The following is a 22,353-nucleotide window of genomic DNA, read 5'->3' on the forward strand; positions in this document are numbered from 1 at the left end:
CGCCGGCCGTTCAGGTTGATCTTGTCAGAGGAGGTGGTGTGGGAGCCGGGATGCCTTCTGTGGGTGCTGGTGCACTAAAATGTGGTTTCCTTTTCCAGGAAGCTGCTGGGAATCATTACCAAAAAGGACGTACTGAAGCACATCGCACAGCTGGCTAACCAGGACCCGGACTCCATACTCTTCAATTAGAGGTGTGGTGTGCGCAGCACAAAAGGAACTCTGTGGGAGGTCCTGGATGTACTGTCCGATTTTTACTGAGACCATGGAACTGTTTTCAGCGTTTCCTTCCATGGAGCTGAAGAAGACAATTTTTTTTCTACCAGATAACCAATTGCACTACATAATCTGTGGAAGATAATCTTCTTTTTAGAAGAAAAAAGACTTTATTTACGTTGCTTTTGTGAAGTTGCGTTGGAAAGATTCCATGAAGGAGTAAAAGCAAACGCCTATAGAATTCTATCTCCTCTTCCTATCTTGTCTGAACTCTTGTTACTAACGTAGGGAGAAAAGACAAGGTCTGTACCTTCAGAAGAGTTGAAGAAGGATGATTTTGCACACAGCATTCAGGTGGTGGTAGAAACGTAGCTCAGGGGCGGTGTATTCCCGATTAGCCACTTGGTGAAAATAAGAAAAAAGAGGGGAGGGGAAAAAAAAATGGGCTAGCTGAGGATATTTTGCTGAAAGAAGGAAAAAAAAAAAATCCACAAAACCAAACCCCCCAGAAGACCAGATCTCCTTAAAATGGAGCCCAGTTTCTGACTGGGAAGAAGCGTATTTGATTAATCTCCTGTGAATGTATTTTGTTACTCTGATGCTGCCTTGCCAGGAGAGCAGGAGGCAGGAGGAGTTAACAGTCGTAGTCTCATCTTGGCTCCTTTTTTACATACACGCCTAACGAATCTTCCCCTTGACGTCCCTTCAGCATGTAATTAAAATCGCAAGGGCCGAGTCCTAGGTTATTGCCCCGCCGTTCCCGCACTTCCCGGTGAACTGATCGCGTTGATATTGCACAACTGACCTCTTCCTCGATGTCTTGGGTGGCTGAGGACGTCCCGCTGGAGAGCCCTGCGCCAGGACGTTACATGGCTGCGTGTGCTGCTCCCCGCACCCGGCTCGGGCGCGGATCCCGGCTCCGGGGTCGGCAGCACTGCCACTTGACGGACGTGCACCGCTCGGTGTCTCTCCTTTTGCCAACAACTATGCAATAAAGCCCTTCCTGGCCACGGTCGGCCAAGTAGCTCCTTCCACCTCTGTGCTCCTCAAGCCCCTCTCCCAGATCTTAGCAAATTATTTTCCTGTTAATAAAACTGTGACCGTTGCCTGGAGTTTGGAAGGTACCTGACCGCTTTTGGAGGGCGATGTTGTTCATCGTGGCTCAGTCTGTGGCGGATGTCCTGTTTCTGTCCGTGGCTGGGGCTCATCAGTGGCAGCAGGGCTTCCTCTCACCTCTGCCTTGCCAGCGAGGCTGCAGGAGGGAGCCAAGCCGCTGAGTAACGGCCAAGAATTACGGAGCGAGGGCTCTGACTCTGCTTCCTGACAGCAGACCTCTGGCTGGTGAGCAGGTGTTGTGCTTCGCGCGGGCGGAGGCCGTGGTAGGAACTCCCTGTGTCCCTCGGAGGCACTGGCAGATGCAGGCTGGGGCTCGGTGACGGGAGGTGCTGGGCTGTCTGCGCGAGGCTGCTGCCGCTGCCCGTGATAAACCTGGCCTGTGGGGGCTCCTGGCTGGAGTTTGGTCCATCTTAAACTCTCGCGGATATAAACGAATTCCTCATCTCTCCTTGGAGCAGAAGCCTGCTTGCGTGTTTCCCAGAGCCGTCCGATGGCAGGTGCCTGCCGCCGCTGTCGCCTGGCAGCGAGGTGCTGCTGCCCCGGGCTCTCGTACAGCGTGAAGCTGAATCGAACCAAGACGCTGCCCATGGGTCAGACATCTTCTGTGTAGATGATAAATGCCGTGCCTTTGCCTGGGGCGGTTTTGTACCGCAGGAGGCGGTTGCTGAGTTTGAAACAAAGAGCGCAGCGTGCCCGTAAGTCACTCGGTCTGGAATGCTGTGTGTTCTGCCTTGGCTGGCAGCAGGCTCTGCCTTTGGGTGCGTCGTCATGCCCTTTGCAGAGGGCTGTCCCCTCTCCCCAGATGGGTGCTCTGTGAGTCTGGGTCTGAGCTCGGGGGAGAAGCCGCTGCCTTCCCCTTCCCTGGGGGCTGCCTCCGCTGGAAGAGGCTGCATCGTGTGTGTGCGGGCTCCTGTTCCCTGTGGCACGTCTGGAACACAAGACAGACAAAGCTTTTTCCGCTTTTCTCTTAACCTTAGAGTACTCAGGAGAGCTCTAGCTTGAAAAATACGGTCCCTGCTTCAATGACACCTGCGATACGTGAGCCCATTCCTCTCCCTCTTGTGGGCAGGCTGCTGCGGCTGGCTGCGAAGGTGAGGGCAGAAGGTGCCGAAAGGGAAACCCCTGAGCAGGCGGGAGCGTCGCAGCTGGCTGGGGGTCATCCCGGAGGCTCCCGGGGAAGCGGCAGGGCAGGGAGAGCTCCGTCGGAGCGGGACCGCAGCCGCTGTGCTGTCTGGGCATGGAAGCGCTGGAAATGGGAGCTTGGGGCAGGAAACATCTGCCTGGCAGGCGAGCTCCCAGCTCTGCCGCGGCCGTCGGTCTGCGCATCATGTGGCTTTATTTATTTATTTTTTTTTTGCGTGGGAGAGGCGTCCTTGGGAGGCTGGCCGGAGAAAATCCCACGCAGGAAGGTGAGAGTGTGGGAAAACAGCCCCTGGCTTTGCGGGAAAGCCCGGTAGAGCCGGGCTTTAGAGCGGCTCAGTCCTTGGGGCAGGCAGGGTTTGATGCCAAACCGAACACGGTGACTATGGGCAAGCAGAAGGGAAACGCTGTGATGGTACGAGACCTTCCTTTGCTGCTTGCTGGAGCAGATCTCTCCACCCTTGCTGCTTTTTAACATGGAAACTGGTAGTTTCCCTGCGGACGGGGGTGCACGCTTTGACGGCTGGAGGCCTGGTGCGCGTGGGCAGGGTGGAGATGGGAGCTTGGAGCGAGGCTTTGTGGCTGCTCAGCCTGTGAACACCTCCCGGCCCCAGTAACCCTCACAGAACGTGAGGGAAACACTCCTTTGCGCTCCGACCTGTTTCTAAGCCGTCGTTCTCTGTGCAGGGCGCTTTGAGGCCGAGTGAGCCGATGGTCGTCGCTGCGTTAGCTGCAGCGGTGCCGAGCTGTGCCCGGAACGGGGGGCTCCTGTGGGGTTATCCGGGAGGAGATGTACGGCGCGGTGCTGGGAGTGGTGCCTTCCTTCCCCGGCGAGCTGTGGGCTACAGCGCCGTTCCCCGTCTGCTTTTCCTGAATTCCTTACATTCCTACAAATACAAGTTCAGCTCTTTCCTCAAAAATTCTGTTCAGGGGAGAGACCAAACTCAAGTTTTGTTTAACTGGAGCATTTCTCCATGTGCCCTGCTCGGCGGCGCTGGCTGGAAGGGGCTCCCCTGCCCTGGGCAGCGGAGCTGCTGCGCCGGGTTTTTCCTGGTCCGGCTCTTGGTTTTCTGTTGCCTTACAGCTCAGGGTTTTGCCCGCTCCAGCTGCTGCGTCTCCACTGCCTTACCTTCCGAGCGACTCCAGGAGGAGCCCTGCGGTTTCTCTTCAGCAAAGGGCTGGTTCTGCGAGCGGGAGCTGGAGGCAATCCGTTCGTTGGATGAATACCACGGAGCCTGGGATCTCCTCGGCTGAGCGAGAAACCTCGCTCGCAGCGCCGGGCTGGACAACCACAGATGGACGCGGTTGATGTTCTCGTAAACGCCTTTTCTGTCTCCTGCGAAAAGCTCCCAACCCCGGGGGGAGGCTCCGTGCGAGGAGGTGGCCGTGGGGCACCCTCACCCAGTGTCCTGTCTGTGCAGGACGTGCTGGGGACCGCTCCGGGAGGGGTGCGGGTGCCTGCCCTACCCCTCAGCCTTCTTAACGGCGGGACGCGAGGTGGGGTGGTTGGCTCGGCCCCCCGGCCCGGCGCTGGGGTTGGAACGGGACGCTGGATGCACGAGGGGGTTTGTTACGGGGCTGCGGGGCCAGCGCGGCCTCCTCTTCTCTGCCTGCCCACGGAAAAGCTCCCGTCCTCGGCACGTGGCCTTGGTGAAAGGCGGTGGAGAAGGGAGCCTGATGCTGTGCATCCCTTCCCACCCTGCGTGTTTCCAGCTGGATTAAGTCTGTGGATGTGGGGATGTCTGGGAGGGGTGGGCTCCTGCAGGGTCAGGATGTCTTTAGCAGCTTTGTCCGCGTGCCCAGGGACGGGCTCCCGCCTCCCTGGCAGCAGGTGAGGGGAATTTTTCCTTCCTGGTAGGTCCAGCTTGTCTCACGCGGGGAAATCCGTGTCCTTCGTGCACGAGATCCCTGCGTCCGGATCGCGCTGGCTCAGCTGTTTGGTGCGTACGGCTCATCCCAGGGGCAGCGCCGGGGAGTTGTCGGTGCTGGCAGGGCAGGCAGGCACGCGGGGCTGCGTCCGCGGGCCACGCACGGGGAACGGCCGAGCTGCTGCCGTCAGCCCCGAGGCCCGTTGCTCAGAGTCCAAGGTCTGAGCAGTAAAAGGCAATTCCCTCTGCAAGGGGAGGGAAAAATCGCCCGCAGAGCAGCGTCGCAGCGGGACCCCGGTCCCTGTGGGGGGGTTAGCCCGCGCCTGGGGGTGGCCGGGTGCCACGTCGGGGTCTGGCTGCACGTCGGGCAGAGCCGGGGGTGCCGGCGGGGTCACCGCCCTGGGCTGGCTCGCTTTGAACGCTTTATTTACAATGTCCCAAGAAATGATTTCCTGGGGTGTTGCTGTGTTTTTCGGTGTGGATTTCCTCCTTCCCGCGGCGAGCCCGTTCTGGGCCCGGGACGGGGAAGTCAAACAAGGTCTTGTTTGGAAGGGAACAAAAGGCTTGGGTGTAGCGGTGGGCTGGTTAATAACAACAGAGCGGGGGGAAATAAAAGAGATCCCGGCCCCAGAATTTATTCTGAGACAAAGGAGAGCAGAGTTAGGGCCGTAAACGCCCTGTGCTGGCTGGCGTGCTGCTCGGCGCTGAGCTGAAAGCAGGGCTTCGCGGCGGCGAGGATGCGATGGGCCTTTGGCAGCGATGGCGAGGAAGGGGCGTGTGTCCGGACCGCATCGGCACGACAGAGCCGGGAGAAATAAGGTCAACCTGAAAATGTTTAGAGCTGCACTTGTCCTCCCCGCCCCTCCGGTCTTTTCGGAGCGGGAGGAAAGGGCCGGGGAGGCTTCTGAGCCGTCATCTGGCGAGGACCGGGCTGCGGAGCTGGGCCAGCTTTCTCTTTCAGGTGATTTTTTTTTTTTTTTTTTTTTTTTTAAATATGTAGTTCTTGAGCACCCATCCTCTTCCCCGAAACCACAGGTGCCTCCCAGCAGCCTTCCCTGGCATTGCCCCGCTCCGCCCTCGCAGCTGCAGGCAGAAATCACGGCAGGGCAAAGCCGCCCTGCCCGGGCAGCCGGCCCGCGGAATCGTTTTATACACAGTGAGGGGCCGCGTGCTCTGCGTGTGCTTGTGCCCCGCCAGCCCCCACGTTTTGGTGTGGGAGCAAGGGGCCTTCACCCGCGGGCTGGAGCCGGTTACGAAGCCCCATGTCCACAGGAATCCCCTGCAAGTGGGGAAACTGAGGCACGGAGGCTTCATGAGCCACCAGTTCCTGCCCACCTCAGTCTGCTTCCCCCAACCGCGGCAGCTGTGGGAATCAGAGGGGAGGGCTGGTGGGCTGCGACTCCCCCATCCTCCTCACACCGCCAGGCCTTCCTGAAAAAAACCCAAATCTTTGCGTAATGCGTCCACGAGCCACGGCACGTGTGGCCACGGGGTCGGTCTTTGCCTGGGCCTCAGGGCTTGCCATCAACGGCGACCTCGGAAAAGCCAGCGCCTGCTTCTGCACAGGCACGCGGCCTCGCCGGGCCCCGGGCGCGTTGGCGTGACTGGGAACGAAAGCGGGGCGGGAGAGCTGGGGCGGGATGTGCCGGGGCGGGATGTGCTGGACGGGGAGGCTCCGCTGTCCCGCGGCCCTGGCTGCTTGTGTTCAGTTTCAGACGAGTTTGGGAAACCAAAAGCTGTCTTCCAGTTTGGCGCATGTCAAATGTGCAGTGGGTTCCCAGGATTGTTTTGCTTTTCTCAGCCTCCTAGGTTTTTTTATTTTTTGGCTTCTTGCGGTGGTTTTTTTTTTGGTTTTTTTTTTTTTTTTTTTTTTTTTTCTGCATTAAGGCTCCTCTAGGATCGCGAGGTTGCTCTGGGAGGGGAGATTTCGGGGGGGGGGGGGATGGCGAGATGAAGCGTCGGGGCCCGGTGACCTTCCTGGAGCAGCCCATCGAGTCCCTGTGCCTCTCAAACCCATCTGGGACGCGCACCCAGGGCTGGGGGACGCCTGTGAGGAGCCCCTGGAAAAGCTGCAGAGCCGGGACCTCGGCTCACGCTCCCAGGCCGGGGCTGGCCCACGCCCCACCCTGCCCGCTCTTTCCCCCCGAATCCGTCCCCTTGCCCCACGCTGCTTGGTTCTGGGCGGACTTGGCGAGGCTCCGTCTGGCCTGACGCTCGAGGAGTTTGTCTCCTCTGAAAACATCCGCCCACGAAGTCCTCTCCCTTCCAGGAAAGCGGGGCGGCCCGTCGCGGCGCTGGCGCGGAGCCCGGCTCACGCACGGGGCTGCGTTACCTGCGCCGGCTCCCGCTCGCTGTGCAGCAAACGCCAACCTCCTGCCCACTCCGCCGCTATTTTAAGTTTTTCTTATTTCAAAGGAAAACTTTGAGCCACCTGCTGCGTTTCCCGCAGCCCCAGGTTCAACCCTGAGCCCCGGGGCCAGAAAGGATTTTAAGAGCCCTGGGAGCAGCAGGGCCTGGCGCGTTTGGGGGTCTTTGCTGAGCGGTGTCATGGGGGACCCAGCCGTGCTGTGTGCTTTTGGGTTGTGTTTGTGTTGGTCGGGGCCGAGGATGCAAGGAGAGAGGGCTCCGGGCTGGAAAGCTGTGGGACGGATGGCCGGAGCGAGGAGCAGCCCCTGCCTGGCCGCGGCGTGACGGGGAGCAAGCTCCCCGGGTTTGGGGCTGGGTTTGGTGACCCCAAAGTGGAGAGAGGATGAGCAGCACCGGGATCCCGGTGAGACGGAGCCCCTGAGAGCTGATGGGAGCAGGGGAGATGGCGCTGGAGCTCCAGAGGGGAGGCGCTGGGCTCCGGAGCAGGAGCGCATCTCCCTGGGAACGCCCCGGGCGTCCGTGGGGGAGAGGCGGCGGCGGCGGTGGAGCCCTTCCAGCCGCTACAGCTGCAAGACAAGGCAGGGCCCGGCTGTTGCCCGCAGCCTGCGCTGGGCTCCGTCTGCAGCTCTCGGGGCCAGAGCTCCTGGGAACCGCACCAGCCCGTTTCCCCAGGGCTCGGCACCCGGCAGCTCCGCCATCGCACTGGGCTGCTCTGCCGGCGTCCCAGCACAGAGCTCCGCTCGCTGCCAGCCTCTGCGCCAGGGCAGGGAAAGAGGGGGGGCTGCCTGGGCCCCGGCGTCCCAGCCGAGCGTGGGAACCGGCCCGGACCCCAAAATGTCTGGTGCGCGTGGAGCCCCGGGACGCGTCGCCCGGCTGCTGGACGCCAAGAGGTGCTGGAGCGGTGCTGGAGTACAGGCTTTATTGAAACCCCGTCCTGGGGCGGAGGCTGCTCGCGTCCTTCGTGGGAGCCCGCGCTGCCGGCCTGCCCGTCCGCGCCAGCGCTCTCGCTGTGATACAGAGAGTAAACAGGCACCGAGGGAAGGGGGCTGCGTCCAGCCCAGCATCTGCGCCGAGCCCGCTCTGCCCCGCTCGACCCCACCGTTTGCACCTGCCGCGGCCTTTGGCGGCGAGGGGCTGCACTTGTCAGAATCCTGCAGATTGGCGAGCGCCGGGGCTGGGCACGTGAGTAAACTGGGGGCCGTGCTGGTCCGGGGGGGCAGGGAGGCCCAAAAAGCCCCGTGGAAAGAGGCGCTCGGTCAGAAGCGAAGGGGAGGTGTCGCGGGAAGCTCCTGCTCCTTTGCCGGGGCGAAACGTGCCGCTCCGCCACGTGCCCGGGTGCGGTTGCTTGGGCTGCTGACCGCGCCGGCGTCGTGGTCCTGCTCTTTGACCGCGCCGAAGCCGGCTGCTGGCCTCGCTCCAGGTTTCCAATTGGCCCGAACTGGAACTCCGGCACCTCCGGCTGACGCAGGCCCCTGCGGCTTCACCCCGCACCGCTGCTCTCCGCTCACCCCGGCTTCTGTCCCAGCGCCTCCGGCTTGGGGTCCCCGCGCGCCCGTGGCCTGGCTGGATGGGTCTTCCCCGGTCGGACTTGCTGAGGGCCGTCCCGCCATGGCCCCGCGCCTGGGCCGTTTGGCCGTTGTCCCGTTCGAAGAGCTGCTGCCCCGCGGGACAGGCGATGGGCAGGAGCGGCGGGAAGGGGGGAGGCGGAGGCGGCCGTCACAGGTCGAGCCGAAAGGCTCCGAAGTAGCTGGCTGCTGCGTCGTTGTAGTCGATGGCCAAGGAGGAGACGGAGACGAAGAGCTCGTCGCCGGCCTTCAGCTCGAACAGCCCGCCCTGGTAGAGCGCGTGGAGGCCGTAGTCCGCCTCGGGCGACCAGCACTTGGTGCCCACCCCTTTGAGCAGGAGGATGGGCTGGCTGTAGGAGGTCTTCCAGTTGATGCACTGGACGAGCTGGGGGCCGGAGGCTCGGGCGCTGGCCCTGTCGCTGGGGTAGCGGAAGTAGATCTGGGAGTAGACGTAGTACTTGCCCGCCTGGTTGACGCGCAGCCGACCGTCCCGGTAGGTGATGTTCTGCAGGTGCGAGTGGACGGTGCTGTCTGCCCAGCGGGCGATGGCGTGGCGGCAGGACTGCGAGAGGTTCCCGAAGCGCTTGGAGTTTCCTGGGGAGAAGAGAGAGTCAGTGAGGGGAGCGAGGTGTTCCCATCAGGGTCAGGAGAAGGGTAGGGGTGGCTCTAACGCTCTCTCCCACACTCATCCAGCTTGGAGAGGCGGAGAAGGTGGTCTTGGACCGGACAGGAGAAACATCTCCCCATCTGCCACCGAACACATCCTCTCCTCCCGCCCCCCTTCCCTCTGGATGAGATCTTTCCCCCGTTCCCACCTCAGAAACGCGCCAGCGCCCGGCGAGGCTCCCCGACTCACCGTGCTGGGCCAGGCTCTGCGGGCGGAGGGTGAGATGCGCCGAGGGCTTGCCGGCTGTTTTGGGAGGCACCAGCCCCTCCGAGGCATTGAAGTAGCTCCGCCGGGCCTCTGCCAGAAGAGGGACGTGCGGCTGCGGAGGAGCGAGCGTGGGGACGCCCAGCCCCGTGCTGCTGCGCAAGCCCGGGAACTGCCCCACTGCCCCGGGGAAGAGGGGGGGTTATTTGGTGATGGAGGTGCCTGGTCAATCATTATCTAACCTTTCTGTGGCCCGGGCTCCCAACAGGTGTACGCGGCTGCCCCTCCGACCCGTTCCCCGGGGCCGTACGCCCTTCACCCGCCCGCTGGGACGCCCCTTGCTCGCCCCTCTCCTGCCCCAGCTCGCAGCGCCGAGCCCGGCGGAGTTTGCCCCGTGGGGGACGGATACCCCCAGCCCGCTGGCACCCCCGGCCGCACGCCGAGCTCTGCGCACGTGGCCCGCGGCTCCGTCTGTCCCCCCGGCAAAGAGGCTGCTGATGCTGCACGGGCGGCCCTGCGGCTGGGCCGGAGGGACTCACCCTTCACCGCGCTCCTGCGGATAACGTTCTCCGTCACCTGGGCCGCCAGAGAGGAGAAACAGTCCCACGGTTAAAGGTGCAGCAGGCGTTCCCCGCGCCCCAGCTCCTCTCGTCTCTTCCAGCCCCTCGCCGCGCGCAGCCCCGCTCCCCTCTGAAACCATCCCCTCTGCCCCCGCTCCGGTGAGGCTGACGGGGAAACTGAGGCAGGGAGGCAGAGGGGAGCTCTCCCGGCGGCTGTCCCAATCCCCCCCCCAGTCCCCAAAGCCGGCGGGCGCAGGCTCACCGTGGCCACGTAGGCTTTGATGGTGTTGGCCAGCTTGAGGCAGGAGCGGTTGCTGATCAGCTCCTCCAGGCTGGAGCCCTCCGGCTGCTGGTTGATGGCCTGCAGGCACCGCAGCTCCTCCGCGCTCCCCGGCGCCTGGGCCTTCAGCTGGAACGCAAACACGCAGAACAGCCCCGCGTCAGGGCCGGCTCCCGCAGCGGCACGGCACGGCGCGGGGCGCGGGAACAGCCCCGAGCTGCGCAGAACCAGCAGAGCTGGCGCTGGGACGGGGCGGGATGCGGACACCGCCTGCGCCTCCCGTGCCGGGATGGAGTCGGGGGGCAGGAGGCCGGGTGAATCCCAAGGTCTGTCAAAAAAAAAAAAAAATCTGCTTTTGGGAATGGGACAGGTTAAATCGCATCTCGTCCTCCGATGACCCCTGGCAGAAGCGAGTCTCGCTCATCCCAGCTCTCCGGGAAACGCAACGGCCCGTCAAGTCCCAGCGCCGAGCGCGAGGAGGCGGCCAGGCTCGAGGACTTGCGCAAGCTGCTGAGCACCAGGTAAGGAACCGGCACCCGCGTTTCCCACTCTCCGTCTCCATCACCTCCTCCTTTCCCAGCCCGGGGGACTGGGGCTTCTCAAGCAGCGAAACCCAGCCCGAGCCGTGACCGAGATGTTCCCGGCTGCCCTGCGAGGCTTGGCTCTTTGTGCCTTCCCGCTGCCGGCCTCAGCCAGCCTTGCAAAGCCAGCTGTGCCCCTCCAGCTGCCGAGCCGCGCTGGCCGGAGCCGGGGCTCCGAGCGCTGGCAGCGCCGCGTCAGCCTGGGCAGATCTCAGCCGTGCTTGGCCTGTGCTGGCTTGTGGTTTGGGCTGGGAAGCCTTCCCTCCACGTGACGCCGGCGAGCTCCCTCTTCCCAGGGTTGTCCCGGCTCGGCTCCGGCTGTGGCGTCGCAGCGGGGGGCAGGTGTGGCGGGCTGTAGGGTGCTGCTGCCTAGGGCGTGGGGAAACTGAGGCACGGATGGGACGGCTGCCCCAAAATCGGTGTGCCAGGAGCCGGCACCTTGAGCATCCTCCTGTCGCCACCCGGGCCGTTCCCAGGTCCCAGGACGGAGCCCAGGCGGGGACCGAGCCTCGGGAATCAGCCGCAAGAGGTCGATTTGCGGGGCTTTGTCTTCCCTGTGGCTCCATCCGCCCGCGCTCCCCTCCTCTCCCCCGTGCCTTTCACATGAATCCCTCCCGGCCCAGATGGGATCCAGGGCTGGAAACAAAGCCCGAAGCGAGGGCTGAGGTCGGCTGCAGAGGATGCTCGCCGCGTGCAGGCCGCTCCCCTGCCGCCAGGCGCTGGGCTTTGTCCTTTTTTTTTGTTTTACTGCTCGCCTCGGTTGTGGATTTTGTCACGCTTGACCCATTTCTGGACGCCCTCCGTGGGTGCCGTCGGCGGAGCAGCCTGGCGCCCCGAATTCCCCTCCCCACGGCAAAGGTCTCTCCTGTTTGGTGTTTCCCCCCCCGCCCCTTGCTCGGGGATCGCCCTGGGCCCCAGTGGGCTGAGCTGGGGGGGGGTCTGTTAGCAGGGGTCGCGTCCCAGTTTGGGAAGGGTTTGGCAGGGGCAATGCTGCGGGAGGGGGCTGTTTGGTGTGATTCAGCCACAGCTGCTGGTGTGGGGGGCGAGGGGGGTCCCAGCACCCCACAGAGGGGGTGAGGAGGATTCGGAGGGTCCTAAGGTGGGTGGGACAGGAACGGCGGGGAGGGGGATGAAGTGGGACCCAGGGGCGAATGGGGGCTGGAGCCCAGGGTCCCCACACCCCATCCAGAGCTGCAGGCTCGGGGGGGGGACCCCAGGGCAGCTCCTCACCCCGATCCGGAGCTGCGCGCTCTAGTGGGACCCCAGGACTTCCCCTCTCCACCCCATCCGGAGCTGCGGGCTCTAGGGGGACCCCAGGACCCCCCCCCTCACCCCAACCGGAGCTGCAGGCTCTGGGGGGACCCCAGGACCCCCTCACCCCAACCGGAGCTGCAGGCTCTGGGGGGACCCCAGGACCCCCTCACCCCAACCGGAGCTGCGGGCTCTGGGGGACCCCAGGCACCCCCGGCCCCAGCGCGGACCCTCAGCTCCGGGCGGAGCCGGGACAAAGGCTCCTTCTCGCCACATCTGGATGCGCGGAGGCGGGGGCGGTGTCCGCCGCCCCGCCCCGCCCCACATCTGGCCCCGCGGCTCCCGGGGGTCCCGAGGCAGTGCCCCCCCGCCCCCCCCCCCCAGCTCACCTTGGAGATGGCCATGGTGAAGTAGACGAAGAGGCCGGTGGTGGAGGCGATCTGCAGGGCCAGGATGGCCATCACGGCCACGCTGCCCCACAGCGGCCCGCACCGCCGCCGCGCCCCCCCGCCGCCCCGCTCCCCCCCGGGGCTGCCCCCCAGCATCGGGGCCTCCGAGCCGCCGCTGTCGGAGCGCAGGAACTGCCCGGCGCTGGGCTGGTGCGGGGCCATCGCCCGCCGCCCCGAGCCCGCCGCCCCGCACCCGCCGCGCTGCCAGGGGGACCGGGACGGGCGGGGCGGGGACGAGGGGCGGGGCTTGTGCGATAAGGGGCGGGGCCTTCCCGCACCCACCTCCCGTCCGTGGGGGTCCGGGACACGGGGGGCCGTGGGGGGGGGGATGCCAGGGTTGGGGACAGTGGGTGGGTCCCGGGGCTGGGGGCCGTGGGGGGGTGCCAGGGTTGGGGACGCAGCCTGGCTGCGGGGACACGGTGCAGTGGCAGCAGGTGCCCCGTCAGCAGTGGGAGACGGGCAGTGGGACCACAGGGTCGTGTGGGGACACCCGGAATAGGGGGGGGTCCATGACCTGGCGGGCACAGGACCCGCAGACGCGGCCAGGGCTCAGCTGCCCACCCCAAGAAAAAGGGGGGAAAGGTTTGCAGAAAGGGGGTCAGTTGCTGCTGAGCACCTCCCGGTGCGGGGAACGTGCCTGCTGCCCACCAGTGAGAGCCCATGCGGGGCCGGGAGCAGGGCAGGCCGTCCCCCCGCGGCTCGGTCCTGCGGCGGGCAGAGCCCCCCACCCCGCTGGACTGGGAGCGCTGGGTTGTTTGGAGAGCAAACAGCAGGGCTGTGACCTGCTGACCGCGGCAGCCGCGCCGCGCTCAGGTGTGTCTGCGGCTTTTTATCTCCGAAGCGAAAGCGAGATCTTGATAGAACACGCGAGCGCTTCGGCCGCCCCAGCGCCGCTCCCCTTTCCTCCAAGGCCGGGGCGTGGGAGACACAGGCTGGCCCCGGCCCAAACCCGCAGGCAGCTCCGGCGACCCCGAGCCTGGGGCCGCGGGCAGCTTAGGACGGGCGGCAGGAGAATTTGGACCTGGGACAGGAGCTGCGACGGAGGCGGCTGCCCTGCGGCCCGGGACGTCAGGCCACGGGGCGTTCACAGGGCCGTGCCGCAGGAGCGTGGCCACCAAGCCAAAAAGCCCCAGGCGCCTTCCCGGTCCTGCTTATTCTCTTACGGGCGGCGATGCCCGGTTGCAGCCTTCGGCAGCGCCGGCCGGGTGCGTCGGGCCCCTCCAGGCCACAGAGGGGCCGCGTCGCCGGCTACCATCACCCCCCAAACACGGGGAAAGCGGGGCTGGTGGTTTCCTTGGCATCGTCTGGGTGGCAAAACGTTTTTTTTTCCTTCTTTTTTAGCAGAACTGCAGGACGGGGCCGAGCTCCTGCTTGAAGTGTGAAGACGTACGCGCAGCCACCGGCTGCGACCCCGGGCCGAGCGCTGCTGGGTCGGACGGGGCGCGGGCGCACGTGGGCTGTCGAAAGCGTGCACACACAGGAACTTGGTAGCCCGGGGCTGCTCTCCGTGCCTGGGAAACGGGAGGTTTGGAGAGCAAGACCAGAACTGGAACTGCACAAGGAGCGCTGGGCGAGAGCCAGGTAAATAAAATATTTTTAAAAAAATTCCTCCTGATGCTGGCTGAGGAGTTGTTTTTCACTTTGAGTGTTTCCTGGTGTGTGCACAGGAGAGCCGGGTCAGCTGAGCCTGGAAGTTTGTTTCCTCAGCACTCAGTGGTGCAGAGCAAGTGCGGGAGAAGGGTTTATTTTATTTTATTTTTTTTTTTTTCTGGGGTCTTGCCAGTGTGGCCAGCGCAGCGCTGGGGTGGGGGGGACCAGGCGGAGAGCTCCCGCATGGAGACATGAGCTGCATCTCCGGGATCTTCCAGCCGGTCCCTTTTGCTTTCCAGCGTTTGATGGGGCCACGGTGTGTGCGGAACCGCTTGGGTCCCGGGCTGGACCCCTCTCGAGGCTTTTGGGGCAGCAGCAGCGCGACCCTCCCGGTTCGTGCCGTCCGGAGCAGAGCCCCGGCGCTCGCCGGGCTGCTGGTTTCGCAGGAGCCCAGCCTGGCCCCCGGCTCCAGCAGCTGCTGCTTTCTGCCGTGTTGGCTACGCCGCGTCCGGCCGGGAGCCAGCAGCCCCGCGGGAGGTGAGGTCATTGCGTGCGGCTTGGGACGGCCTCTGCTAACCTCCCCGGAGCGCTCACGCCAGCCGCGCTGCCTTTCGGTTTGGGCCAACCGGTTCCTGTGCTGAGATTTTTTTTTGGGGGAAAAACCGCTCTCCGGGGGTTGGCAGGGACCAAGCGCAGGGTTTGGCCCGGCTCCTTGCCTCGGTTTCCCCGCGGCACCGCACCGCGCACGGCGTCCTTTGCTGCCGCAGTCCCAGTGCTCCCGTTAAATGGAGACTTCGCTTGGTTCCTGGGAATTCGGGGAACGGCCCAAGCCGTGCGGAGGCTGGGAAGGGGACTGGTTCCAGCAGAGCGGTGGTTGGAGCTGACTCAGAGCTTCCCCACTGCAGGTTTTCTGCTGGCTCAGGGCTTTTTCCTACCTTCCTCCCTCCGCGAGCCCCTCGGAAAGATGCTGAGACCCTTCCCACCCGCAGAGCTGCGAGAGGCCCCTTCCCCTCCTCCGGCCTCTGCTCGCCGCCTGCTTATATTTCAATCAAAACACTTTTTTTGGGTGAACCTCGCTCATCCCGGCTGGAGGGACGCCCGGCTTTGGCTGAGGGGTAGCTGGTTTTAGCCCCCCCCGCCCCACTGGGTGCCGGCTGTGGGGCTGCGAGGGGCGGGCATCGGCCAGGAGGACCCATCCTTGCCCATCGCCGGGGGCTGGCTGTGGGGCTGCGGGGGGTAAAGAGGAGCTTGGGGTTGTTTTGACTCATCGCCTGGGTTTTGCAAGCTCCTGGCAAAGCAGAGCATCAGAAAAAAAAAAGGAAGGAAAAAAAAAAAAAAAAAAGAAGAAAAAGGACAGCCAGAGCACAGCCCAGCTGGGGTGCGGGCGCGTCAGCCGCCTGTGTAGGCTCAGCCCCACTTCCCTCGTTTTCCGCCCGGGCCGCTGTCGGCTCCTGCTCTCGCAGCGGGAACCGAGGCCCGGGCACAGAAGGTGTCCGGGCACCCGCTCTGTGTCCCACTGCCGCCCCGGCATCCCGCCGCCCAGCACGACATCCCTGTCCCGAGGCTGCGCGTCCGGGGTGTTGGCCAGATGTGGTGGCAGGGGATGGGGTGACCGAAACGCCCTCCTCCGTCCCGTGTCCCATCCCGTTCCTGTGATGCTCGGCGCGCAGCCTGGTTTCCGTGGAGCGGGAAAAGGAGACGGAGACCTCAGCGGCTGCCACCCTCCTGGGCCGGGCCAGACTGCGCCAAACCTTTTCCTCAGGGCCTGGCTCATTTCTACAGCTTTCAAGCGTCCAGACGTCGGCAACCAGCCCTCCCCAATGTCGTGCCCCAAGCAAGGCGCCTGCGTCAGCCCTGCCCCGCTCGTTGCTGGCTCTCTGCTTTGGGGGTTTGTTGGCTTTTCGGGGTTTGTTGAGGGATGGACGGACCGGGGAGGCTGGGGCCAGCCCCGTAAAGCCACAGACCGGCGAGTTTCTCCAAGTTTCTCTGCCGGTGGCCTCTTGGCTGGGTTGGGCTCCTTGGTCCCAACTCTTCCGCTTGCCTCCGCCGAGAGCCGAGCTTCTCGCCCCCTCTAGTGGGACGGCGCACACGCGTCCCTGCGCTGCTCCCTGTGATGCACAGACGATAAAAAACACGGGGAGAGGCTGTTCAGCAGGGCCTGTTGCCATGGGGCGAGGGGTCATGGTCTTAAACTGAAAGAGGGCAGATTTAGATTGGCCACAATGAAAAAATTTATTATGGCGTGGGTGGTGAGGCACTGGCCCAGGTTGCCCGGAGAGGTGGTGGATGCCCCATCCCTGGAAACACTCAGAAGATTTAGGGCTCTGCCTCCAAGCCAGGAGCTCTGAGCCTCATTGCGAGGAAAATAACCCCAGGTACCCCAGCTGCTCCCGACCTCAAGGAGCCAGAACGACTGATGTGCTGCCATCCGGGAATGGGACGCTGGGGCTGCGACCGCCAACCCAGCGATCTTTTGGGCTTTACCTGTGCTGCTTTTTGGTATGTTCGAAACCAAGCCTTTTCTTAAGCCAACAGGGTCATTCCTTGCTTGGTTCCCCCGTGTGTCTCCATCACCTATCGTCCCTCAGGCTTTTTCTTCTTTTCGTTAACTCCTGGGAACTTTGACTTCTCGTTAACTGCTGCGGGACATCAGTCCATCCCTGGGCCAGCACTTGGCCTTGACCCAGGATGCCTGCGCTGTCTGGGTGTACCCCGGCTCCCCACCCCCTGCCAGGACCCACCTGGGACCCGCGTCCTTTTTTTTTTTTTTTTTTTTTTCCCAAAAAAAAAAAAAAATCCATTTGTGCATCACGATGGCGTGCATTTGGTTTGTGCAGCAGCTCTGCCCGGTTCAGGGGAACATACCCAGTTAGAGGAGCATCTGGGGGGACATTGGAAGGACCCCCAGCACCCACCCTCCACCCGCCTCGGGACGGGACCCAGCCGGGGCGGGGTTGAGCTCGTTGCGTTTGAGAAGTTGCTTGGGGCTGGGAACAGCGGCGCGGTGGTGTCCGGACCTGCCTTCAGCAGGAAGCGTGCCCGCACGGGGAGCTCTCAAACCAGTTTGGCTCGGCTTCGGTTTCGCATCTGTCTCTCCGTACGTCCGTGTGTCTGTGTGTCTGCAGGGCTGCTTTTGGCAGGCGCCAGCTCACGCGAAGCGCGGCGTACGGTTCTGTTGTGGCCGAACGGCAGCGTTCACGTGAAGGCCCTCCGCTGCTGAGGTGATGGAACCAGCGTGGGGAAGGGGAAAAAGGGAAAAAAGCTCCCCCGCGCCACGGCCGCTGGCTGGTAACCCGTACGTGGGAGCCCCGCACACGCAGGGCCATCGCTCAGCCACGGTCCCGAACCCTCCAGCTGGAAGGCTGCTCCCACAAATTACTAAAATCCCCGTTCTCGGCTGTTTTCCGGGCTCCTTCGCTCACCCTCACAGCCCTGCAGGAGCCGCGGGTCTGGGGAAGGTGCCGATCCCCCCGCACCCTTCCGAGCTGGCACCTGGGGCTGCGTCGCAGTGTGGGGCGTGGAGTGGGCATGTGAGGGGTGGGCGCAGGCCCTGCCTGTGGGGTTTGACCAGAATGTGGAGGTTTGGTCGCCCTGGGATGGAGAGGAGAGGGGAGGGGAGAGAAGAAGGAGGAGAGGAGGAGGAGAGGAGGAGGAAGAGAGGAAGAGAAAAGGAGAGGAGAGGAGGGGATGAGGAGGAAAAGAGGAAGAGAAGGGGAGGAGAAGAGGAAAGAAGGAAGAGAGGAAGAGGAGAGGAGGAGGAAGAGGAGAAGAGGAGAGAAGGAAGAGAGGAAGAGAGGAGGTGGAGAAGAGGAGAGAAGGAAGAGAGGAAGAGGAGAGGAGGAGGAAGAGAGGAAGAGGAGAGGAGGAGGAAGAGAGGAGGAGGAAGAGAGGAAGAGGAGAGGAGGAGGAAGAGAGGAAGAGAGGAGGAGGAGAAGAGGAGAGAAGGAAGAGAGGAAGAGGAGAGGAGTGGAGGGGAAGAGGAGGAAAAGAGGAAGAGAAGGGGAGGAGAAGAGGAAAGAAGGAAAAGAGGAAGAGGAGAGGAAGAGGAGACGAGGAGGAAGAAAGGAAGAAGAGAGGAGGAGGAGAGGAGAGAAGGAGAAGAAGAAGAGGAGAGGAGGAGAAAAGGAAGAGAAGGAAAGGAGAGGAGGAAGAGGGGAGGAGAGGAAGAGGAGAGGAAGAAAAGAGGTGGAGAAGAGGAGGAAGAGGAGAAGAGGGTGGAGAAGAGGAAGAGAAGAGGAGAAGGAGAGGAAGAAGAGAAGTGGAGAGGAAGCAGCCGGGTGGAGGACAGCGGGAGAGGGGAAGAGGGGAAGCGCGGCCGGGAGCCCGAAGCCCAACCCGCGGCCCCCCCGCCCCGGCCCCTCCCGGGAGGAGGAGGAGGAGCCCCCGGGGCCCCGTGCCCGGTGCCCAGCCCGAAGCCCAACCCACGAGGGACGCGCCCGTTCCCCCCCGCCCCCTCCGCGGCGGGCGCGTCCGGTGCCCCGGCCCCGCGGCCCCCGCCACGGCCGCGCAGATGCTGCCCGGCCGCCGCCCCCTCCTCCTCCTCCTCTTCCTCCTCCTCCTCCTCCTGCCGCCCCCCGCCGCGGCCCTGGGGATCACAGGCAAGTCCCTGTCCCGGGGCGGGGGGGGGGGGGGGGCGCGATTCGGGCCCCCGCTCCGCGCGCCCGGGGCCGCGTCCCGCGTGGGTGGCCGGTCGCGCTGTGCGGGTGCCCGTGGGCCGGGCACGGCGCCTTTCGGGGCCGTTTGCCGGCCCGGGGAGCGTTGTGGCCGGGCTGCGCCTTGCCCGGGTTCAGGGGTGGGTTTTTTTTTTTTTTTAAACCCACGAGTGGTTTCTTTTTTTTCCCGGCTTCTTTTTGAAGTCCCGGGCGTGGGCGCTCCCCGTTCTCTCCCCGGGGAAAAGCTTTTGGGGGAAATTTGGGAAGGGGCTTTCCCGTCTCCTCCTGCGGCTTCTTGGCAGTGATCCCACGGGAAGGGGCCGGTGCGTGGTGCGGGCAGCTTTGGCTTGGTCACCCGTGGGTTTGCGCCCCTGGTAGAGTGGGAGGGAGGAGAAGGGGGTCCGCGGCCGCCATCCCCGGGTACCAGCCGGCCGCCGAGGGGAACAACCGCGGGTTTTGGGCAAGAGACCCAAAGGGAGCTCGTAGGCGCCCGTCGGCACCTTCTGCTTTCCCGCGGCGCCGGTTGCGCCAAAAGCGGAGCCCCTAGCGCTGCGGGACGCGGTTTCTGCAGCCGCCCCCAGCAAACGGAGCTGAATCTCATCCGCGGCATGAAGCCGCAGAGTAACGTCTGGATTTTTCCAGCCCGGACACTTTCTCCGTGCTACTCGGCTGACCTCAGGCCGGCGTCGGAGAGCCTTGTGTCGGCCGTGGGCTGCACCGTGCTTTTGACAGCCCCGCCGCTGCGGGCCAGTGAAGCCGTGTCCTGGGAGCGCAGAAGCGGCCCGCGGGAAGGGGCCGTCGTCAGCTATGCCTTCGACGGAGCCGCCGACACCGCTCGCCCCTACGAGAACCGCACGGCCTTCAACGAGACGGACTTCTCGCTGCGGATCGTGCTGCGGCGCGGGGACGACGGGCTGTACCGCTTCAGGTCCGAGTCGGAGGCCACGGGCTGGCTGCGGCTGCGCGTTGTCGGTGAGCAGGGGGGGTGGCAAACCCTGTGCCGGAAGGTGCCTGGGGCCTGGCACCCAGGGCGCCGCGCGTTTGACCGCTGACGGTCGCTCCGTCTCTCCCAGAACCGCTGTCCGAGCCGGAAATCGTGGGCAACTCGTCCGTGAAGGAAGGAGGCAACGCCAAACTAGTTTGCAACGTTCTGGAGGGGAAGGTGGACCTGTTCCGGTGGAAGAAAAACGGGGAGCTGCTGCCGGAAAGCGACCGCCTGCAGTTTGTTGACAACAGCACCCTGTGCATCGTTAAAGCGTCGATGAACGACAGCGGCTACTACGCGTGCGTGGTCCGCAATGAGGTCAGCCAGAACGAAACCTCCTTCCTGCTGCACGTCCAGAGTAAGTGGGGGTTCTTCCTGACCCCCCGGGGAAGGAAACGGCCCCGAACACCCCATCCCCTCACTCCCGAGCTGCCCGGCGGCGGGTTTCTGCTCGGAGGGCGTGGGCCGGGGGTTAAATTCGGCCTGGCTGCGGGGACTGTGGGGCCTCTCCTCTGCAGACGCTGCGGACGTGGTGCTGCCCGTGATCCTGGCGTGCGTTGCCGTGGGCTCGCTCGCGGGTGAGTGCCAGGGCTGACCCCGTACCCGGGCGGGGAGGGACAGGGCCAGGGGGCTGTGGCGCGTCCTCGCTGGGACCTGGGTTTCCCACCCGGGATAGGGGCTGGGCGTCACTGCCGTCGATTCGAGCGGGGTGTCCCCGGTCCGAGGAGGCAATGGTGTCCGACGTGGGAGGGAGGGCTGCAGTGAAAGCGCCTCCTGCGTCTCCGATCTCTGGCAAAGTGGGGATTTTAATTCCAATTTAATGCCCAAATCTGGACCTGGGAAGAGGATCTGGCGGCTCAAAGCAGGAGAGGGAGGTTCCCCCTCGGTGATTTATGTGTCTGTTTTGCTATTGCACAAAGTTTTCGGGTTTTTCCAGCGAGAAGCCTGCGGGCGCTGGGAGAGCTTGTTGGCATGCTGCTGCTCTCGCCATCGTCCCCGTCATGCTCCCCTCGTCCCTGCTCACGCGTGGCCGGGGCTGGGGCCGGCTCCGCTCCCCGAGCTGGGGTGCTGGGTGCCCGTGGGGTAGCGTGGAGATGGGTGGGGACGGTTTCCTCCAGACCCCAAACACCCTCCCTGCGTCAGGGAGCGCTCCGGGCTCGAGGTTTCCCAGCCTGAGCACCATCTCCAAACCGGGCGTTTAAGGAGATGGTGACTGGTTTGTCCCCAGGTGTCTTTGTCTGGTGCAGGAGGAGGGACCGCCCGTGTCGCAACGGCTGTAGGTAAGATGCCTTCGGCCCCTCTTGGGGCCCCAGATGACTCCTCCTGAGGCAGCTCCTGAAATCTCGGGTGGAGCACAGGTCCAGCCCTTCTCAGCACGGCCACCACCACCACGTGATGCCCCCACGGCCACCCAAGGCCTCGGGGAGAGTCCGAGTGCGTGGCAGACGAGGATCCGCACCCGGGACGTGGCTCAGGAGAGGACCTCTTTTCTCCTTGCAGGTAGAGAGCTTGGGCGGCTGTGCCCGGGTGGTGGTGATGGAGATGGTGGTGGATGCTGCCTGGGGAGCGCTGGACGTCTGACGCCGTCCCAGCCTCTTCTGGGCTCGCCTCCGAATGGCTCAAGCTGCCGGACCCCACAACTGTTTTGACGCGCGCTCTCCCACGTCGCAGTTAAAGCAGTCAAGGAGGCGGAGCGGTCTGGGCGGGGTGAGCTGGATTTCGGCCTCGGCTTTAAGCTGCGGCGCAGGTTGTCAGGTCCCCTGGTGCGCTTGCAGGTGTGGAACGGATGCAGCCACATGTTTTACCAAAAAAATACTTTTCTAGGCTCTTGGGAGAGCTGGCTGTGAGTCGTTTTGGAGACGTTGTGGTTTTTTAATGTCTGTTGCTGGTAATAAAGCGCATGCATGATCTCGGTGGATGCTGTCGTGCTCTTCAGGGCTGGGAACGAGCCCCTCGGTGTTCCCGAAGCCCACGGTGGCGGGGGGACTTGTTCCCTGCTGCCGGACCCCGTGTGGGCCTCGGTGCTGGGCTGCATCCAGCTGGGGGTTCTGGATTTACCCCGATGTCCCGCTCTGCGCTCGGGGAGGTCGCTCGCTGCCGCACTGGGGCTCCTGCGTCCCCGTCCCCCTCCCAGCTCCTCCTGCGGCCGTCGCAGCTGGGGGGGGGCAGCTGAGCTGGGGGGAAACCCAACCCGAGAGCCTGGCTGCGACGCCGGGTGAGGGTTATTTTTAACCCGCGCCGATTCCCTGAGTCACCGGGACCTGGCGAGCAGCCGCCCCCAGCCCCGGGGGAAGGTGCCAGCCGAGCGCGACGGGGTGGGAGACGCCGCGGGGCTGCACCCGCTGGGTGCTTCTCCGGGGAGGGCTGGGCTTCAAGGTTCACGGTGCATCCCTCTCCTTGTGCTCGTGCCTTCGTGTCCTTCCTCCCTCCCGTGCCTCTTCCCCCTCCCTGGGCAGCCTTGACGCGCTGTACGCCTAATTAGCAGAGCTGTTAGCGAAAGGCTCTGGAATTCAACCGTTTTGCTGTAGCAGGGTAAATAAAACCTAACCGAGCACCTGTCCCGGGCAGCAGGAGCGTCTCCCTCCCGATCTGTGTCGGGGACCGGGAGGCGGGCAGGCAGCACCCAGCGGGGTCCCATTCTCACAGAGTGAGGCTCCCTTTTGGGGAGAAAGCAAGGAATTTTTATACCATGGCGATGTGAGGGGGCGTGGGACCCTGCTGTTCGGAGCTGCTTCTCTTTCACCTGGAACAGCCCATCGATAATGTCATTTCCTATTTTTCTCAGCCCAATCTTTGCTTTCCCGCGCCGTTTCTCTCCTCCTCCAGCTGAAGCAGCCGATACCTTTTGCCGATTCCTACTTTCCC

General features: G+C 64.1%; 3 protein-coding genes across 8 annotated transcripts in view; 2 read left to right on the forward strand and 1 right to left on the reverse strand.

Moving 5' to 3' along the window:
* The window catches only part of LOC104486771 (Cl-/H+ antiporter 5), a 35,627-nt gene extending 34,302 nt beyond the window's left edge, over positions 1-1,325 (forward strand). For all 4 annotated transcript variants that reach the window (XM_086756664.1, XM_086756665.1, XM_086756663.1 and 1 more), the window contains one exon: positions 99-1,325. In XM_086756664.1, coding sequence (XP_086612790.1) covers positions 99-189 — 91 coding nt within the window. In that variant the 3' untranslated portion in view covers positions 190-1,325. The remainder of the gene's footprint in view (positions 1-98) is intronic.
* Positions 1,326-7,606: 6,281 nt separating this feature from the next.
* On the reverse strand, positions 7,607-12,455 carry LOC147599340 (tumor necrosis factor ligand superfamily member 10-like). 2 transcript variants are annotated; one of them, XM_086756668.1, is made up of 5 exons: positions 12,202-12,455; positions 9,963-10,109; positions 9,680-9,716; positions 9,126-9,233; positions 7,607-8,863 (listed from the first exon to the last, which is right to left on the reverse strand). In XM_086756668.1, the coding sequence occupies exons 1-5, from the start codon at positions 12,421-12,423 to the stop codon at positions 8,421-8,423; spliced, it is 957 nt and encodes a 318-aa protein (XP_086612794.1). In that variant the 5' UTR covers positions 12,424-12,455; the 3' UTR covers positions 7,607-8,420. The 2 variants fall into 2 exon arrangements, with proteins under 2 accessions (XP_086612794.1, XP_086612793.1); XM_086756667.1 differs by having other exon boundaries at positions 9,126-9,320.
* A 5,647-nt stretch (positions 12,456-18,102) lies between these two features.
* LOC147599341 (HEPACAM family member 2-like) lies at positions 18,103-21,398 on the forward strand. 2 transcript variants are annotated; one of them, XM_086756708.1, is made up of 5 exons: positions 18,103-18,449; positions 19,146-19,475; positions 19,577-19,846; positions 20,007-20,066; positions 20,717-20,772. In XM_086756708.1, exons 1-5 carry the CDS (start codon positions 18,362-18,364, stop codon positions 20,770-20,772), a joined length of 804 nt encoding a protein of 267 aa, XP_086612834.1. In that variant the 5' UTR covers positions 18,103-18,361. The 2 variants fall into 2 exon arrangements, with proteins under 2 accessions (XP_086612834.1, XP_086612832.1); XM_086756706.1 differs by lacking the exon at positions 18,103-18,449 and adding an exon at positions 20,989-21,398 and having other exon boundaries at positions 18,833-19,475; positions 20,717-20,768.
* The last annotated feature ends 955 nt before the right edge of the window (positions 21,399-22,353 follow it).

This window comes from Chlamydotis macqueenii, chromosome 11 (assembly GCF_036417535.1).
Source record: "Chlamydotis macqueenii isolate bChlMac1 chromosome 11, bChlMac1.mat, whole genome shotgun sequence".
Classification (NCBI taxonomy): domain Eukaryota; kingdom Metazoa; phylum Chordata; class Aves; order Otidiformes; family Otididae; genus Chlamydotis; species Chlamydotis macqueenii.